Genomic DNA, 19,328 nt, shown 5'->3' on the forward strand with positions numbered 1-19,328 from the left:
TGAACCTGTGAACTTTTTTCTGCATGCTAGATTCCAGTATTTATGAAATATATGTAACTGGGGACAGAATCTTCTTTTCACATTATGTAGTATAGGGAACATCCTTGGAAATGCTGAGTTTTTTCTGCTTACTTATTGTGCAGATGTGTGTTGGCTGATCCCATCTATCCTAAGCTACAGAAGTGGTTTTCTGGGCAGAGGGATTTCAGAAAGAAAACCAGTTATTGAACTATTTTGATGAAGAAAACTTAAGCTGAATTTTATACTTTGTTTTTGCTGTTTTATCCGCAATAGAAATGAAAATAGAGGAGTGTGAGTTTGAGCACGAAGTGCATATATATTCATGTATATCTAGACTCAAGATATATTTCTTTGACAGTATTAGTGAAAACAGTGTGCATTGGAGACAAGTTATTCTTTTCAGTTGGCAAAAATAACCCCATTCCTACATGAACTATAGCCAAGATTTTGTTCTACGTGCTGCTAAGTTTCCCATGATCACTGTGTGCTCTTTTGTACCTCAGATTCTGAAGTTTAAACAAAAATACTTAAAGTTCCTGATATGATCACAGCAAAATTAGCTGTTGTTCATTTTGCTTAATGACTTTCCATTCCATGTTTACTTGAACAATACTTCCTGTGAAGCTGCATTTTGGCAAGTACCTCTGCTTTGTAAACTCCGGTGATGCCAACAGCAATTCACTTTGCAGAAGTTTACCATATAAACACCAGAAAATTATTACCTAGCAAGTGACTAGCTCATTTACAGTACTTTATTCTTGGAAACAGGAATAATACTTTAATCCTCTCCTTTCCCCTTTTTGGACTTGGAGCCTTTGGCAGCTGCCTTGGCACCAGCTAGCACCCAGCACAGTATGTCACTGACAGTTACAGAATTAGCAAGTGTGTTTTCAGTAAATAGTTGCAGTAATTGCATATATCTTCACTGTGCAATTGGTAATAAAAGTTTGGGCTTTTTATGACACATTTGCAAAGCAAGTTCATTCTTTGTAGTATTTCCTTATTAAAGATGGGATTTAAATGTTTTCACACAGTCCCAGAACTGAAGACTGCGATGAATTAATCAAAAAGTCAGGGGAACTGGAACAAATGTTTATATTCAGCCTTTAGAAGTGATGCAAATGGCATCGCACCCATTGTCATGAGAAGATGCTTGTATAAGCTCATTTCTTTATAAAGAAAATCTTGTGGATACTGTGGTAGTGATAAGCAACAGTGGTAGGAAAATGAGGAAGTTTATTTTTAATTTTGTACACGATGTCTTTAGAGTGCTTGCAAGTCAAGTATTAGGAGGGAATGTGATTTTTATAAAAAGCTTTTTAAAAAGAGGAGCAGTATTCAGCCTTGTCAAGTTAAAATGAAGCTCATTATGCTGTTTTATTATATAATCTGGAGAGGTGATATAATTGCGATATTCATGCAATTTTATGAGCCTTACAGTTAATAACAGCTTATATGGTTACTTCTGTATAATCATAATGTTCTTTTCTTGTAAGCCAAACCTTTGCTTTTTATTATGTATTTTTCCTATTACTAGTGAAGCAGTTTATTTCAGTGTTACCATTTGACAACAGGGAGGAGCTGATGGAAAGATCAGAATTGGATGCCAGTGAATGGGGGCTATTTGGCAAGAAGCTTCTCCTAGGGAAGGTGTTCACCATCTCTCCAAGGCTTGGAAATCAGCTACATAAACAGGCCGGGAAATGCTTGCCCTCAAAACTAGTGAACCCTTTCTGTGCAGAGTGAGAGCTGGTTTGCATCTTTTGACATAACAGGGCCCATCCTGCCAAATGTCATCTCATATTTTCCCTTCTTTGCTTTAGTCATGAACAGTGTTTGATGTGCAAACAAACAATTCATAAATACCTGTGTAAGGTGCCACAATGCTAAACTTTATTTACCAAGCAAGTTCTAACCCATGTCCTCTCCAGTCAAAACAAGAAGAATAGACGTCAGACAAATGCGTGTAGAAGCAGTTTTCTCTGAGGCTATGGACAAGTATTAAAATTAATCACCTCAGCTAAGTATGCTCTTTATAGCTTCTTGCTTTCCATTGTCCAAGTTTAAACAGAACTGGTTACTCCAGCCACTGTTACCTCTTCGGATTTTTTGGAGTAGAGAGATTTTTCTAAGCTTCCTCTCCGAGCTCACTGCTCCTCTGAAAGCCAGCTCCAAACTGTAAGCTTGCTTGCCACACTCTCTCTACTTTTATTTTTCAGTCTGAGGATTTCACATTCTTTGGTTCAGCATTTCCACCTTGAAGCAAGCAAGCAATTTTATTCCCTTTCTATAGCAGTGGGGTTTTTTTTGTTTGGTTTTTGTTTTGGTTTTGGTTTTTTTTTTTTTTTTTTTTGTGGGGTTTGTTTTTTTGGGAGTGGTGGCGGTGGTGGGTTGGGTTTTTTCTGGAATGAAGTCCAGACCCATATTTTTGGTTCTTCACATATGCAGTTTAGATGTGCTTTCACTGTTATTAGGACACAGTTATCTGTTGGTTATCTGTGCCCAGAAATGAGAAACACCAGTTTCTACACAAGATGTGAACTAGCCATCAGTGCAGCTAAACAATGCAAAATACTGCAGCCAGTGAAAGTACCAGGCCTACAGAAGGTAGCAGTACACGGACACATGCATATCAAACATGTACACAACCTAACTTATATACACATATAAATGACCTGAATAAAAGTTGGTGGTATTTTCCCAGTTTTATTAGTTGGTTTAATTAAGTATTTTGGCTTTTTTTAATATAAGCAGTTCTTTCTTTACACCATTGGTCATCAAAAATAAAATAACATTACTATAACTAAAATACAATAATTCCTTGCATTTAAAGAAGTAGGTGACTATTGTGATACTCACAGGTATGGCCTTTTTTGTTTTTGAATTAGTTGTGTGAATAGTCATTGCAGTAAAATGTGGTGACACATGGAGTGAATATTCTAGGTACTTTTAAACAAGATGTCTCTTCCAAGGCTGCCTTTGCAAGGGCTGGATTTGGTTACCAATATGTTCCTCTCTAGTTATGCATTCCTTTGGGGGGGAGGAAAAAAAGAAAAGGAAAGAGGCAAGAATATACTTCAGTTTAAAAATCTGCTTATTATGTGGGCAAATAAAGTAATGGTCCCAAAATTCTTAAAGGAAATATAGTATTACTTTAAAAAAGATACAGTAATTGAGTATTGATGATCTTCCCAGAAGACAAGTTATGGAGGCAACCAGAAAATTACGTAGAGTGAGTTTCTTAAATCAGGGTGGTAACTGTGGATCTGTGTTTTTTCATAATGCTACCTGAAAGGAAGGAAAAGCCGATCTGTTTCAATAAAAGGCATCAAACAATTTAGTTTGTTCATTTACTTTTGTGACTGCAGTGCTTGTTTTTAAGAAGTACAAAAGTGTTGCTGTTGGGAATTCTTTTTTCATAAAGCAGGTATCAATGCCATTGAGAGCTTACACATGTATGACCAGTCTTTTTATACTTCTGGTCCAGTTTGAGCATACCTAGCGTGAAATAGTTTAGACTGACATCTTGATCAAATGTCAAGCAAATGTTCAGACCATTAAGACTGCAGACAAATGCACTTTTATTATTTGAGGGGCTTTTTAGTTCATCTTTAAATTTGTTCCCTGATGACTCTTGTTGCTGAGACTGTAGTTTTATAGGAAAGAAAACTTGTGTTGGCTGGAAGTTGATCAGGAGATTTTTGTCATGCGGGGTTTAGCAGCTGCTTATGTTCTGTAGTAATGCTTCACAGAGAAGAGGGTAGCTGTCAGTTTTAAAGGGAAGACTGAAGAAGTTTGGGTACAGGTTGTTGTCACATTTCAGATCTCATGACTTAGGTGTTTGTGGTGAAATCCAGTCCCTGCCTAAGGACACTGTTTTGTATAAAGAGCTGTGCAGAATCACTTGGATTCATTATCTGCAAGACTTGATGCTGTCATTGACAGGTTAATTTAGGTGGTTTGATGAAGTATTAGCTGGTTATCTGAAATACTACCTAATGTAACCAAAGAGAGAATAGGCATTTGGAACTCCCCTGTCTTTATACAATCTCCTCGGCCTATGTACATCCTTTGTCGTTAGTGATTTAGCACCCTTCAAGAGCTGAGGCTCCTTAGAAGAGCCTCTGTTCCTCCCAGTGGATCCTAATCCTGGTCCAGGAATTGCTTCTTACCTGTTTGAACAAAATGGCTGTTTGTGGGGTTTGTTTAGTTGGTGGCTTTTTTTTTTTTTTCTTGGGGTTTGGGTTTGGATTTTTTTTTATTTGTTTGAAGAATGTTCATTTTGATCTCATGAAGCTTTTTTGTACTTAGTTTTTTGAGGCTTTTTTTGTTGCTGTTGTTTGGGTTTTTTGCCTGCTTACATGTCTCGGATCACATTTATGGCCTCAGTTTCAAGTACCCTGGGACAGAATAGCCTACACCTATCCATGGTGTGGCCCCTCTGACACCTGTAGAGTTCCTTGCAAATGGATAGGGTGGCACTGGACACAACAGGCACAACATTAGCTTGCTCAGCACTGCTGATGTCCTCATTGCACGCTCTGTCCAGCCAGCCTGCACAGTGGTGACAGTCAGGCAGTGCCCCTCACCTCCCAGCTCCTCTTGCATGGCAAATGAAATAGGGGAAGCCTGGGATGGCACCAGGAATTGAAGCACTGATTATGAAGGTCCATAAGGTTCCATGAAGGTTCCCCAGGGCTCTGTTTTGGGGCCAGCCTTGTTTAATATCTTTATCGATGATCTGGATGAGGGGATTGAGTGCACCCTCAGTAAGTTTGGAGATGACAGCAGACTGGGTGGGAGTGTCGATCTGCTCGAGGGTAGGATGGCCCTGCAGAGGGACCTGGACAGGCTGGACCGATGGGCCGAGGCCAACTGTATGAGGTTCAACAGGGCCAAGTGCCGGGTCCTGCACTTGGGTCACAACAACCTCATGCAACACTACAGGCTTGGGGAAGAGTGGCTGGAAAGCTGCCTGGCCGAAAAGGACCCCGGGGTGTTGGTTGACAGCCGGCTGAACATGAGCCAGCAGTGTGCCCAGGTGGCCAAGAAGGCCAACAGCATCCTGGCCTGTCTCAGGAATAGTGTGGCCAGCAGGAGCAGGGAGGTGATTGTCCCACTGTACTCGGTGCTGGTGAGGCCGCACCTGGAATACTGTGTCCAGTTTTGGGCCCCTCACTACAGGAAAGACATTGAGGTGCTGGAGTGTGTCCAGAGAAAGGCAGCGAAGCTGGTGAAGGGTCTGGAGCTCTGGAGCACAGGCCTTATGAGGAGCGGCTGAGGGAACTGGGGTTGTTTAGCCTGGAGAAGAGGAGGCTGAGGGGAGACCTTATTGCTCTCTACAACTACCTGAAAGGAGGTTGTAGTGAGGTGGGTGTTGGTCTCTTCACCCATGTAGATAGCGATAGGACAAGAGGAAATGGTCTTAAGCTGCGCCAGGGGAGGTTTAGTTTGGAAATTAGGAAAAATTTCTTTACGGAAAGGGTGGTCAAGCATTGGAAGAGGCTGCCCAGAGAGGTGGTGGAGTCCCCATCCCTGGAAGTGTTCAAAAACCGGGTAGATGTGGCACTTTGGGACATGGTTTAGTCTAGTCTACCCTTGATTGGTTTAGAGTAGACTTGGTAGTGTAGGTTAATGGTTGGACTGGATGATCTTAAAGGTCTTTTCAAACTTAAAAGATTCTATGATTCTATACTGCTTTCCCAGGGGCTCTCTATATTTCGGTCTAATACTTGAAAGGGTGGGTCAGGAGCCCTGGAAATTTTTAAGAAAATGCTTGATCCTTGCCAGAAGAATTGGTGCTTGCTTTCCCAAAAGTCTGTTTCCAAGGCATACTGATACGACAGGTGAGCACCTTCTCCCGTTTCCTGGGTGAAACACCTGTGCTGTCCATCCCCATTGAGCCTGTGACGGAACAGGACTTGCCAGCCAGCTCCCCGAAGGCGGTGCCCCGCTGGCCCTCATAGCCCTGTGGTGGGCTGGAGGCTGCCTGCAGCAGCTGACAAAGTGCTCTGCCTTGTGGTTCTCTCTGACATCCTCTGAAACCAGCCTAAGATGCCTAAATTACAGATGAAAAATAAGCAACAACAAGAGGAGTCTCTCTGGATGTGGCCACTTCCCCCCATGTTCTGTGGCTTTCACCGTTTTTTGGTTTTTTTTTTGTTGTGTGGGGTTTTTTTCTCTCTCCTTCCTCTCCTCGTCCAATGAAGCTCTGCATCCCCAAAGTACATTTGGCCATCTCTCTCCACATTACATGGAATTTTGGCTGTTCCTTTATTCTAACTCCTCCTTGTCTGTGATAATTTCATATACTACGAGGTCTGTAAAGGGGTATGTTTCTGTTGCAGAACCAGGCAATTGTTGCTGTGGAGAAAGAGCTCTGTAGTAGGGAGTAAGTATTACATAGGGACTTGCTCTTCTCATTGCTATTCAGAAGACATTTTAAGAAGTTACAGAGAAAACAGATCAACTTCTGGATTATCTTGGCACTTCTTGACCCTGTGCTGTATTAGTGAAAGCTTTTTGTTGCAGCAGAAAGGGCTTTTTCTTTTCTGCAGGAGCATAAAATGCCCCTGGCACAGCTACCCTATAAGCATGAAAGCATGGAAATTAATCTTCATTTCAGTTTGTCATATGTAAAATTTAGTTTAGATATTAAATTGCGTCCTTGGATTTTTTTTTTTTTTTGGTGTCTTAATTGTTCAGAATGAATGCTTAAAATCCATTTCACTGTATGATATTTCAGTATCTCATTTCATGGTATAAAATGTTTGTGATTCTCAGCCTCTTTGTTTAGATTTAAGTCGCAGCACTATTCTTAAATCACCTGTCATGGGTTGCTCTCTTCTGTTGCACCACAATATTCTAAAGACAAATAACCATAGAGATATTTTTATATCAATCCTGCAAAAATGTCCTTCTTTCATATTTGTAAATTTGAATATGAATATTTATAACAGGATTTCCCTTCTTGTTAGTTCTTTTTCATAGCATTATAATATATGCAGCTACTACAAATATGATGCCGGTATGATAGCCCTAAACCAGTTTTTAGTCCACTTGAATTATTTTAATGTAATATCACTGAAATTCAGAATTTTGCAGTAAATATGCCAAAATACTTGTAGACACTGAATCTTAAGTAGAAGGAAATCAGCAATGGGAAGAATGAATGAATTAAAAGGAGTTGAGTATTAATAATGTTTAAATTGCAAACTAAACTACCATAAGAAACTGAGAAACAGTATGTACGGTATATCTGATCAATACTCTTTTTCTACTGAGTGTGTTGAATTTTTTTGAGAAATTACTTTCCTAAAGTAAGTTTTACACCAAATATGTGCAGGTCTGTGTTAGCAACCGCATTGGATAGTGCTTGCACCAAGGCTTGCTGATGACTTATTCAGTGTTTAAATACATGGTTTCATAAAGAATATTGTGGCTTTTCAACCAAACATAATTGTGGTTATCCAATCTAAAATGCCTACAACCAAATAAACAAACTTCTTTCATTCCACTGTAATAAAAATAAAACCATTTTATGGCACGATGGAGTAATTCTTTGCTGGTGATAGATCTAAGTCACAGAATTATTGTGAATCTGGACAAATACTATTCATCTGGCTGGTTGTGGATCCACAGATTGTCAGTAACAGAAATCTGCTGTATTACAGCTGCGTGTATTACGCAGCTACCATCGTTTTAGTAACAGGGATGCATGCAATGATTTGCCCTGCTTACAAAATGTTTGCAAGCATATGTTGCAGAGGTGAGGATAAAGGACACATAGCTTATTGTATAATTACTATACACACGGAACTGCTGCTTGATTACGGGGAAAGTTATTATTCTGCTACAGCTGTTATGCCAGTGGGCTCATTTTGATGATGTGTTCTCTTAATGTATTAGCTTTAACCTTTGAAGATTTGATTTAAATCCTGACTGTGCATCACAGGTGAAGGGATATGTATTCATTTCCAAGTTCTGAGAAGGCATTTTTCCACATGATAAAGGCTTTGTGCATGCGTGCTTGATTAGCTATTGTTGCTTTAGGATATGTGGCTACACATGCTTTTGCAGATACGGGTTAACACATATGAATAATATAGACTCTCGTTCACCATTTTCCTGTTATATGGCTGCTTACGACTATATCATAAGTATAAAAATTCCACTTTCATGAAACCATGCTATTGTTTTCTCCCTTTGAATAATCATACAGTAGTAAATGTGGGACACAACAGAGGGCAGTCAATGGAAGCTTGCCAGCTGCCATACGGTGCTGATAATGGTAATGGCATGCAGGATTGTAAACTCAAGACTTACAGCAATTTATGCATGTATACAGTGTGACCTTACATTGCTGTCAAAATTTCCCATTAATTTATAGAAAGAATTATTAAGTGATAAGTTTGTTACACATTGAGAACATTGTGGACACCCTAGGTCTCAAATGTTCTAATATGTCCATCTGGAGCAATGGATTAATACAACACCATGTGCTAAGAAGGACTCACAGCAAAGATTGCATGTTCTGAGGAGCCATTTTAAAGTCAAGATTAAGATCTGCTTATTTTAAAGGAATCGGGAATTGACACTATCCAGCAAGCATTTGGAGTTTTTGTTGGTGGAGTTTGGGGTTTGGTTTTTTTGAGATGAAGGAGCCAATTGTATCCTAAATATATGGCTGTATGCTCTGTGTTCATGACATAGTGTGTTGTATGTAGAAATGCATGAAAGTAATAGTGGGAATAAAAGTTATATCATGGAATATATTGTGTAAGTTACGTGCTTAATCCACCAGTAAGTGTCACATGTACAGATTTCCCCAAAGTTATAGACAGAGAAGATCTAGAGGGATATGGAGCAGAGGTACACGAGTGCACATAAACGTGGGAGCGGTGGGTAGACTGGGATATTCTGAACTTTCATGGCATTTTTCATAGTGCTGTTTACATTAGTCTGGTCTATATTACATTTGGTTCTTAAGTATGAATGAGCGGGAGAATAAGTATTAGTCTTTCAAGCAACATTAATTCATCTAAATATCACCAGCTTCATTTTTAGTTTAAGCAACATAATTTACTGCATCACTGAGTTCAATAAATAATTGACCATATTACTTTCTTCAGTTACCACATTACCAGTTTTGGGCAAGGTAATGAATCTGTACTTACTGCCAAGTATTGCTTTCTGTGAAATTATTGTTCACGATGCTGTCATGCAACACATGCACATTTACTACCAGTTTATCAGCCCTTCAGGACTTGGTTTCAGGACTCAGGAACTGGATAACCAAGTGCCATTGGGCCCCTGAAGTGAGGCTGCATCTCCTTTCCTATGAGATTTTAACCACGTCACGCTCTTTCATTGTACCAGCAGCCAGCACCCCATTGCTCCCATCTAAATATCCTAACTGATTTGTAGTCTCTTTCTGGCTTTGTCTGCCATCCTTTGTTGAAACAAATGCCTGTTAGGCCACAGTGGCTAGCATGATTTTGACTCACGCGATTTCTGTCCTTCAGTTTGTTGGTGTTAACTGCTGCTGTATTTGGAAGGCTGAGCTCCTTGAGCTACCACCTCAAAGCTCTGGTGCTTGGCACAGTTCTGTCATTTGGTTCATGAATTTGAGGTGGAAGATGCTGGCAAAGGCAGCTAGTTGCCTCCTTTCGTGGTGGAGTAGGAGCTTAAAAGGAAGGAGTTGAAGGTTACTTACCTTCCAATTGTCGTATATCTCGGTTTCTTCTTGAGACATTGTCGTGTGACCTTGGCCGAGTTTAGGCGCTTGCTAAATGCTCAGTGGTGTACTCGGTACACTTTGAACAAATGTCTAATGGAGCATAGAGTGGAGTGCTGTGCCTCTTGCTTGGCAGTGACCCAGTTCTTCAGGCAGCTGGATTACAACAGTCACGATTAACTCGGTATTGAAATCTCAACATAGTATTTTTAGTGCATTTGTATGTTTAAAACCTGCAAAATACGTCTGAGTTATTCTAAAGTGTTCTTCTTGTCTTTGCTTCCACAGTACCAGGACACAAATATGCAAGGTGTAGTGTACGAATTGAACAGCTACATAGAACAGCGCCTGGATACAGGAGGAGATAACCAACTACTTCTGTATGAACTGAGCAGCATCATTAAAATAGGTAAGAAAGAGAATCAGATGTCTCTGAGGTGTTACTTAGCATCAGTGCACAGCACATTTCTTACGTGGTTTAATTAATAAAGACAGGTATTGAGGGATGACAGTGTTTTCTTTGGATGTTGTCTCAGTATGAACTTACTTCGCCTTCTGTCTCTCAGTGAATCCCTGACTGTACTTAAGTGAATTTCTTTGGAGAGAGTTGTGTATCCAGTTGAAAAATCAGAGTCCCCTGTTAAATGAACCAAAGAATAACTATTCTGGTTATGATGGTGTTGCAATGTCAATATTGAAAGTAAAGAAAAAAAAAAAAAAATCTATCAGTAGTATCACTGCATACTTGAACTCCTTTTGAAACAAAACTGAGGTGTTACTGAAAGAGGGCATCTCTTTTGTGTCATCTCAAATTACATTCAGTTTTTAACCATTTTTTCTATCTGATATAAGTACCTTTTGTGGTAAGAAAATACAACACATGATCAAAAGTTAAAAAATAAAACCAAAAAAATTCCCAATACCACTCTAAGTGTAATTTGGCTTCTTTTTAGTCAGAGTGGATGTACTCAGACTTCAATAGGAAGTATCAGTAGCTTTGTTCAGTATATCTTTCAGTCAACTCTTTAGAAAGGTTTTACCGTCCCTGCTACTTCATCATTTTGTGATGATGAGTAATGGTTCTGGTTTATATACATGATGTTTTAAAAGGACCACTTCCGTTTACTGATTTTGCTCAAGTGGTTATTTGGATATTGATGTTCTAGCTCACAGCAAATCAGACTGGACTTTGTTAATACACAGCAAGTGAGAAGCTATACGAGACAGGGTCTGCTTATCTTTTACAATATGTTTTCCTTTTATAAAGCAGATGAGATTTTTTTTTTTTTTTTTTTATTGCCTTTACGTGCTCATTTGCCTTGTAACTCAATGTGCTTACAAACTACAGCTGAAGGATTTAAAATCTGAGTGCAAATTGTCATGCCCTGAACTCTTACTGGTGCTACACAGTTGACAATAAGCAAGTAACTTTTTTCCTTTTGTAAAAGAAATGCAGAAAGCCAATTGATTTGGTCACGCACAAGTATAATCACTCCCCTAAAATGTACTAAATGGATTCTTGTGCTCATTCATAAAAACTGGGTATCAGGTATGTACGTTTACTGATTGCAATGTGTATTAACTGTTGGAAAGACAGACAAACTTAAACTCAAAGTATCAAAGTCTGTTGTGTAAAGTGGGGTAAAAAACATTGAGTGCTATATCCTCTTCTGATTTTGAGAGTTTTCATTTTAGCAATAAGTTATGATGGTTGGTTGACTTCAAACTTTTGAGAGTTCAAGGAACTTGACTTTGCCCTGTTTCATACAGCAATCTGAATCTGGCAGAAATCTGACAAGTATAAAGTTTCTGGTGCTTGTCAATGTTTTTAATATGGGGCAGGTGCAGAAAATAGAAACAGTTTGTTTTGAAACACATTTTTATGGCAATATTTGCAACATTTTATTTTCCCATAATTTTCTATCTTAAGGCAAGGACAAATATAGCTTACCATCTACAAATGGTACTTATTTTACTCATGGAAATGATAATGTTATGTGGCTGCTTATATTGTAAATACAAGTTCTTATGTTACTTCTATACTGTCATATGAATTAATTTGAATTTACAGACATTAGGCCTTGGAATAAGAATAAGATGTATAAAGAGGTTGTTTCTAATTATCTTCTAGAATGTAGTAAATGACAATGGGGAAAATAAGAATTATCTCGTACCTCTAACTTTGTAGAGTCTGGGAAGTTTCAAGGGACATACCAATAGACCTTCACCTTTAGAACTGTAGATGTTTCTCCTAAGTGGAATTGAATCTGTGGTTTCATCTCAGAGATCTTGTGTAAGTTCAATTTCCCCCTGTGAGTACAATTATTTCTTTTATTATTGCTTTGGCAGCTACAAAAGCTGATGGATTTGCACTATATTTCCTGGGAGAATGCAATAATGTAAGTATACTGGATTAAGATGCTGCTTTTCTGTACAGTTACAAATGCATTTTCCAATTTCACAATGATATTTTGATTTTATTTTGCACATCGTTTAGCAGGAAATATTGCCTGAGTGCTGAATATTAGCTTTATGTTATTTTTATTTCTGTAAAATAGAAGTTTATTGAACATAGTGGTAATGAAAATTTTTTCCTGCAACTAGATCCTTGGCTTTTCAATTTGTTTTAAAAGATTTGGCAGGAACGCTGTTGTTTCTCTGACTGTAGCAACTTAACTTGTGATTTAGCCCCATTATTAATTGTCTTTAACAAACAGAAAACTTAACTTGGATTTACTCTGCATAGCCTATTCTTCTAATCTAGTTATCTCTCTGATTTTTTTAAAAAGGTTATCAGGTCTTTTGTTAACTGCCAGCTGCAACTTGATAGTGAAATACTAAATTTCAGATGTAGATTTTAGTTCACATAAAATAAATTGTACATTTAAAATCTATGAATGAAATTAGTTTCTGATGTAATAATTTGAATAACAATGAGTCCAATATTTGCTGTTCTGTTATTTGGCATTTAGAATGCATTACATTTTTTTCTATCCAGATTAATTTGTAGTTACCATTATACAAGATTTTGTAGTTACTTCGAATGGCTACCAAGAAGGCAGTGCAGTTTATACTTCAGTCAGTTCCATCAACTTAAAAATCACAATTTGTCAGCAATTTTATGTCTTTCATTGGTTCAAGAAACAAATTAAACTCTTCTTACTGAAAAATGACTAGAGAGGAAAATATTTTTCTCATTGTTTTTGTTTCCTTACTTTACGCAGCCAGTTTTAATAGTTTATTTTTGTAAAGTCCATTAGCTAATTTCCTTTGCTCTTTGTGAAATAATTGAATTCAGAAAAAGAATGACATTTTTGAAATAATGGAAACAGGATTGAAGATGTACAAACCTGCAGGTGACTTGAGCCTTTCCTAAGAGTATTTTTTACTTATTCAAAAAAGATAGTGTCTAATTTGAAGGATGTGGAAGAAGGCCCATACAGAAATTTCCTAAAAGAAATGCAAATGGTTTTTGCGGTTTGGATTTTTTTTTCTTTTAATGATTATTTCACATAATAAAGATAACCCATTTTATTATTCAGAAATTGGGTCTGCTCTGAATGGGTTCTGTAAGTATGTAAATAGCATATATTTTTTAATAACCCCTTCACTGAGGGGTGTAATTTAAGTAACGTGTTGTTCATCCTTTGTGAATGCAACCTTTGGTTCTCATTAGTAGGTGACAGCGTCTGCTGTCATGTGTGGGGGGTGATGCAAACAGTCACTGAAGAGCTTCCTCCTGCTACAGATACAAAGGCAGGAGCTTGCAGGAAGTACAGGCATCCATTCTGAATGCGCAGCGCTGGCCAGCTTCAGTGGCAGTAACTGCATGCCAGCTGAGCATGTTCCTCTCTAAATGCTTTGTAAAAGGTTACAGGAACATTAACTTTACAGCTTGAGACCTAGAGAATTCTTACTATGGTGAGGTTTTTCCTGTCAGATTAGTGTGGCATAATATGGGGTTCCTCCCAGTCTTCTGATACCTTGAGGGCCTGGGCACTTTATAACCTTCTGCTTTTGCTTTTTTTTTAATAGTCTGTTAGGCAGTTGAATCTATTTGCTTCACCATATAACTCTTTCCTGAAAAAAGTTCCAACCACTAAAAACACACATTGACTTTATTAACCACTGCTACGTAGCTGCATCTCCCAAAACAGAATGTTCTACATTTAGTTATTATAGGGTCTGATCCCAAGTCCTTTGAAGTTAGTGTGAGATTTTCCATTCACATTAGTGGGCTTTGGGCCAGACTCATGTTTGTAGTCTTGTAACTAAATGATAACGCGTTAGCCTACTGTGTGTAAGAAATTGTCATTGAAAATTAATTTGGATATCTTTGTCTCTTGAATATTTAATTTAAAGGGTGTGTCCAAGTGAGCTTAACCATTGTCCAGCAAATACTGGCAATGTATTTTTATTTATTTTTATTAAATATCTTTTTTAAATGGGAACACAAAGATTCTGCATAGCTTGAATGGCAGAAAAGAGCCAATTCTTTAAGGTGAAGTTTCAAAAATGATAAAAAACCCTATCATTAGCCCGGACAAAGTAGTTGCTGAACACCTATGGCCACATGTTGAAGAATGGCTTCTGTTTTTTGTTGGCTTAATTTTTTGATGCTTGGTGTGTGACTTAAGTTTTGCAAATTCAGCAAAACCTTACACCACCCCCACCCCCCCACCCCCCCCACCCCCCCCCGCCTTCAATTTTAGCATTTGGCTTTTTGTTTGTTAGCTTGAGAAATATACATAAATCTGCTTGTATTTATCCAGTCAGCAGCCTTGTGTTTCAGAACTAGACCTGATGTAACACTTATTTCCACCATGCTTTCAAAGAAGTAATTTGTGCCTGAATACACCTTTTCTGGAGTGTGTGTATATGTGTTTTTGAGAATTAGATACTGGGAGGGGACTGTGTAAGAATGGAGGAATCCTGTTAATAAGTGGATACCTACTTTCTCTCAAATGGTTTTGTAACGTTTAGTGATGTGTGTTCTGCCTATATTCTGTAAGGGAAATTAGGATCAAAACTGAAGCAAAAGCATTAACTCTACTTCGTTTCAGCTCCCTCTGTAAATAGAGGTGTAGGTGTACTTATGCCTGTTTAAAGAAATCCAAATTTGAGAATCTTGACACATGTTAATATCAGCTAAAGAACATTTTTGCAATATGAGATTTCTGTAACTACTCAGATACTAGAAACAATATAGCTTCCTCATCAGGGCCAAGTGATCTGAACAGACCTTTGCCCATACTGCCTCTGGTTCTTGAACTTTCTCCATATCTAAGAAATTATCTTTGTCCATGGGTTAGTGCAGTTAAGCAAATAAAATGATTTATTCTTAAGGTACATAACTGCCATTTTACAAATCCTATATATTGGAGAGCAAAAACACTTCCAAATCAAGCACAACTCTCCAGCAAAGGACTTGACTTTATTTCAGTTTTCTGTTTTATTTCTTATGGGGATGAATATATAGTTCATAATTCTCATGTTATGACCTTAGTTGAATATCATCTTCAAACATGACTTAAAGGATTTACTGAAATCCTTGTATAGGGTACTGTGTGTGTAAATCAATGTGCCTAAGTACCATGCTAGCTGGGCATGGATTTAAGCCCACAAGCTGACGTCTTTACAAGGCGGTATTTCTAAAATACTTGTCACAGCTGCAGAGTTTCTGATGTGTTATTATATTATCTGATTCTTCAGATGCTTCTTGTTTATAGTCCTTATTTGTGTAATTCACCTCATGATTACATTGTGATTCCTACGTAAAGAGGTATGACTTTGAATTTAATAGGCATACAAATGAAGTAGATGTTACTAGGTCTTGTGTTCCTTATTTCCTGAAACTGCAAACTGTGTTGACAAACAGATCATCCTTGCTTCAAATAGACATTTCCAATGGCTTTATTGTAAGAAATAATTATGTGAGGCCACAAATATGTGCACATACTCTGTGCTTCAGGGTATATCTTATTAAGCTATTCTAGAATTTCTGGTCATGCAGAAATTGTTGCAGCTTGGTGTGCAGTGCCACCTAGTGAATTTATGGGGTGGGTGATTTAAATGATTAAGAACCAAGGCAAAAACTACTGCTTGCTAACTCTCTCAGGTTTTTGTGCCAGGCTAAGGCACATTATTTTGGATGTGTAGACATTTTCTCTCAAATTTGAGTCTTTTAAACATGTTTCCAGGTGAAACCCTTCTAGCAGCAAGTCAATTCAGGAAACTTTGGTCTCTATGCTTGAATCAATTCCAACATCATGTACTATTTTTAGATATAAAGTGGAAGTAATCTGTTGCTTTCTTATTTGCCAGTGAATAGTGATACTCAGCAGAGAGGGAAAGCTGTTGATGAGTTATAGTTTAACTTTGAGTCAACAAATTATCAAACTGAAAGAAATTAGGTAAATAACTGACAAGATATATTTTAGTGAAATTTTGGTCCTGTTTCATTTAATATTCAGGTAAATGGACTTGTGGAATATAGTCATGATGAATATACTATAGGTAGAATGCAGAACTGGTCAGAAGACTAGACAGAGACTAGTTGTTTGTGGTTCTCTATCAGAATGGGAACGTATTTTCATAGAATGATAGAATCATAAAATCGTTTAGGTTGGAAAAGACCTTTAAGATCATCCAGTCCAACCATTAACCTACACTACCAAGTCCACACTAAACCAATCAAGGGTAGACTAGACTAAACCATGTCACAAAGTGCCACATCTACCCGTTTTTTGAACACCTCCAGGGATGGTGACTCCACCACCTCTCTGGGCAGCCTGTTCCAATGCTTGACCACCCTTTCCATAAAGAAATTTTTCCTAATTTCCAACCTAAACCTCCCCTGGCGCAGTTTGAGCCCATTTCCTCTCGTCCTATCGCTATCTACATGGGTGAAGAGACCAACACCCACCTCACTACAACCTCCTTTCAGGTAGTTGTAGAGAGCAATAAGGTCTCCCCTCAGCCTCCTCTTCTCTAAGCTAAACAACCCCAGTTCCCTCAGACGCTCCTCATAAGGCCTGTGCTCCAGACCCTTCACCAGCCTTGTTGCCTTTCTCTGGACACGCTCCAGCACCTCAATGTCTTTCCTGTAGTGAGGGGCCCAAAACTGGACACAGTATTCCAGGTGCGGCCTCACCAGTGCTGAGTACAGGGGGACAATCACCTCCCTGCTCCTGCTGGCCACACCATTCCTGATACAAGCCAGGATGCTGTTGGCCTTCTTGGCCACCTGGGCACACTGCTGGCTCATGTTCAGCCGGCTGTCCACCAACACCCCCAGGTCCTTTTCGGCCAGGCAGCTTTCCAGGCACTCTTCCCCAAGCCTGTAGCGTTGCATGGGGTTGTTGTGACCCAAGTGCAGGACCCGGCACTTGGCCTTGTTGAACCTCATACAGCTGGCCTTGGCCCATCGGTCCAGCCTGTCCAGGTCCCTCTGCAGGGCCATCCTACCCTCGAGCAGATCGACACTCCTACCCAGTTTGGTGTCATCTGCAAACTTACTGAGGGTGCACTCAATCCCCTCAAGGATTTATCCTGGATCTGGTTTTGCTCAGTATATTCATTAATGCATGGGTGAAAGAAGAATATAGGCTTATTAAATTTGCATATTACATGAAATTAGGAAGGACTGCAGATGTGTTTGTAGGGACGGATTAGAATTCAAAATGATCTTGGGAAAATGGTCTGAAGAAACTGGACAATGATTCAGTGAGGACAAGTGCTGGGCTCTCCATAGATTGCCTCTCTCTGTGTAGGGCAGTTGATGACTTTGAGAAAGATTCTGGGGTTTGCAGTGAATTTGAAGGTAAACATGAGTCAGCAATATTATTGCTGTAGCAAAAAAGGCACTATTGCATGTAGCTGAAGCAGAAATTTAGCCTGCATGTAAGTTAATTTTCCCATTCCTCTGTCCACTGCTAAGGTCTCAGGCGGAATAATATGTCTGGTTTAAACACCACACTTTTAAGAAAAAATTGGAGGAGTTGAAGTGAATTCAGGAGAGCAGGGAGAATGGTCAGGAAACAAAAGAACTGGTATTGCTTAGTCTAAAGAAAAGAAAGTTGAGGGGTGAAGATACTCCTGGATAAGGCAGAGAGAAATGGAATCATCTTTCTCCATATCTACAGTGTGTAGGGCAAGAAGTAGCAGGCTTGAACTGGCATTAGGAAAGCTTCCCCAGTTGTGGCTGTAATGAAGCACTACAGTGCATTGCTTGTGGAATCTCAGGGATCCTCATCCCTGGAGGTGTTTGAGAACTGTCTGGACAAACATCTTTCAGAAAAATGCTTAGTTGACCATGCCTTAAGACTGAAGGGATGGAAGAGAGGTATGTCAGCTTTGTTTTCAGTTTCAACTGGTATAACTCTTGCGGTGATTTTCAGCTGTGTAGATCAACTGGAAAATTTCCAGGAATGAAGTGCAGTTAGCAATTGGTACCATTGAGAAGGATGAAAACATTAAACCACACACACACAACTACTAGTTGTTTTACAGCATGTAAGTACATCATCTTCATTTCACAAGTATCCAACATTTGTACATACTGTGTAGTTTAAAAAAGCAAATCTCTTGTCAAGTGCACTGTCAGTTATCAAGAAGGAAATAAGTTTTTATAAACAACGGAGGTAGTTGCTGGGGTTTTTTTCTTCTTTTATCCCTGCGTGCTTCAGGTATTAGGTTTGCTGCACTTGTGTTTAAACCCAGGACGTAATTGCCTATAGCTTTTTCACATTTTAGCACGGTAGTATTGGTCTACTACTTCAGCTTAGCCAGTTTACAAATCCAAGGTTTTTGCCTGTGGATATTTTCCAAATTAGTTCTGTTTGTTTGGTTTTCTTGGTCATCATTGCTTATTGTGATGAGTTTTATTCCTGCAAAAAAAGGCCTTAGGGTCCAGCCTTTATACCTATAAATAATTTTATCATTAGGCTGTGTGGTCTTACATGCAGGTTGTTACATCCTTTACCAAGAGTAAAAATCTATTGCTGTTACTGAACAGAAAAGGATGTGAGCAGCAAAAACCATTAAGCTCACTTAATATCAGCTTGCTTAATTCCAATTTCTCTTTAATGTTTTTTTTTTTCCAAGCATCAAGTCGTATAGCAATGCTGTAGTATTAAGGCTTTCATTTAAAGTCAGCTGAATATTAAATGATTTTCCATTAAGCATTTTTAGGGCCAGTTTTATCAGCAAAATTCACTGTGGAAGAAACTAGATCAGGATCCAGTCACCCTTACCACCAAAACAGTTTGTTAATGGAATGCTTGTCATGTGTGTACTTTAACCCTCATTCTAATCATTAAACCTGATTCTTATCCAGACCTCTTTTCTGCAAAGTAATTTTAGAAAAATGAGTTCATGATTGGTATTTGCTTAGCTATAAGGAGTATTCTAAAAAAAGAAGAAGCAACTGAGCAGTTTGTGAAATGGCAAGCAATACATGTTTGCAGTTCAAATCCAGCCCTGGCAAACTTTATATAGTTAGTTGAATGGTTTCTAGCCTTTGTGGGTTGGGATTTGGTGGTGTGCTGGAATCCCACACGCTACACACCAA

At 38.7% G+C, this 19,328-nt stretch overlaps 1 protein-coding gene across 1 annotated transcript in view; it reads left to right on the top strand.

The window, feature by feature from the left end:
• Positions 1-19,328, top strand: part of PDE10A (phosphodiesterase 10A) — a 197,001-nt gene that overhangs the window by 121,291 nt on the left and 56,382 nt on the right. The window contains exons 4-5 of the mRNA XM_075707658.1: positions 10,046-10,166; positions 12,107-12,156. Coding sequence (XP_075563773.1) covers positions 10,046-10,166; positions 12,107-12,156 — 171 coding nt within the window. The remainder of the gene's footprint in view (positions 1-10,045; positions 10,167-12,106; positions 12,157-19,328) is intronic.

Source organism: Pelecanus crispus, chromosome 3 (assembly GCF_030463565.1).
Source record: "Pelecanus crispus isolate bPelCri1 chromosome 3, bPelCri1.pri, whole genome shotgun sequence".
In the NCBI taxonomy this organism is placed as follows: domain Eukaryota; kingdom Metazoa; phylum Chordata; class Aves; order Pelecaniformes; family Pelecanidae; genus Pelecanus; species Pelecanus crispus.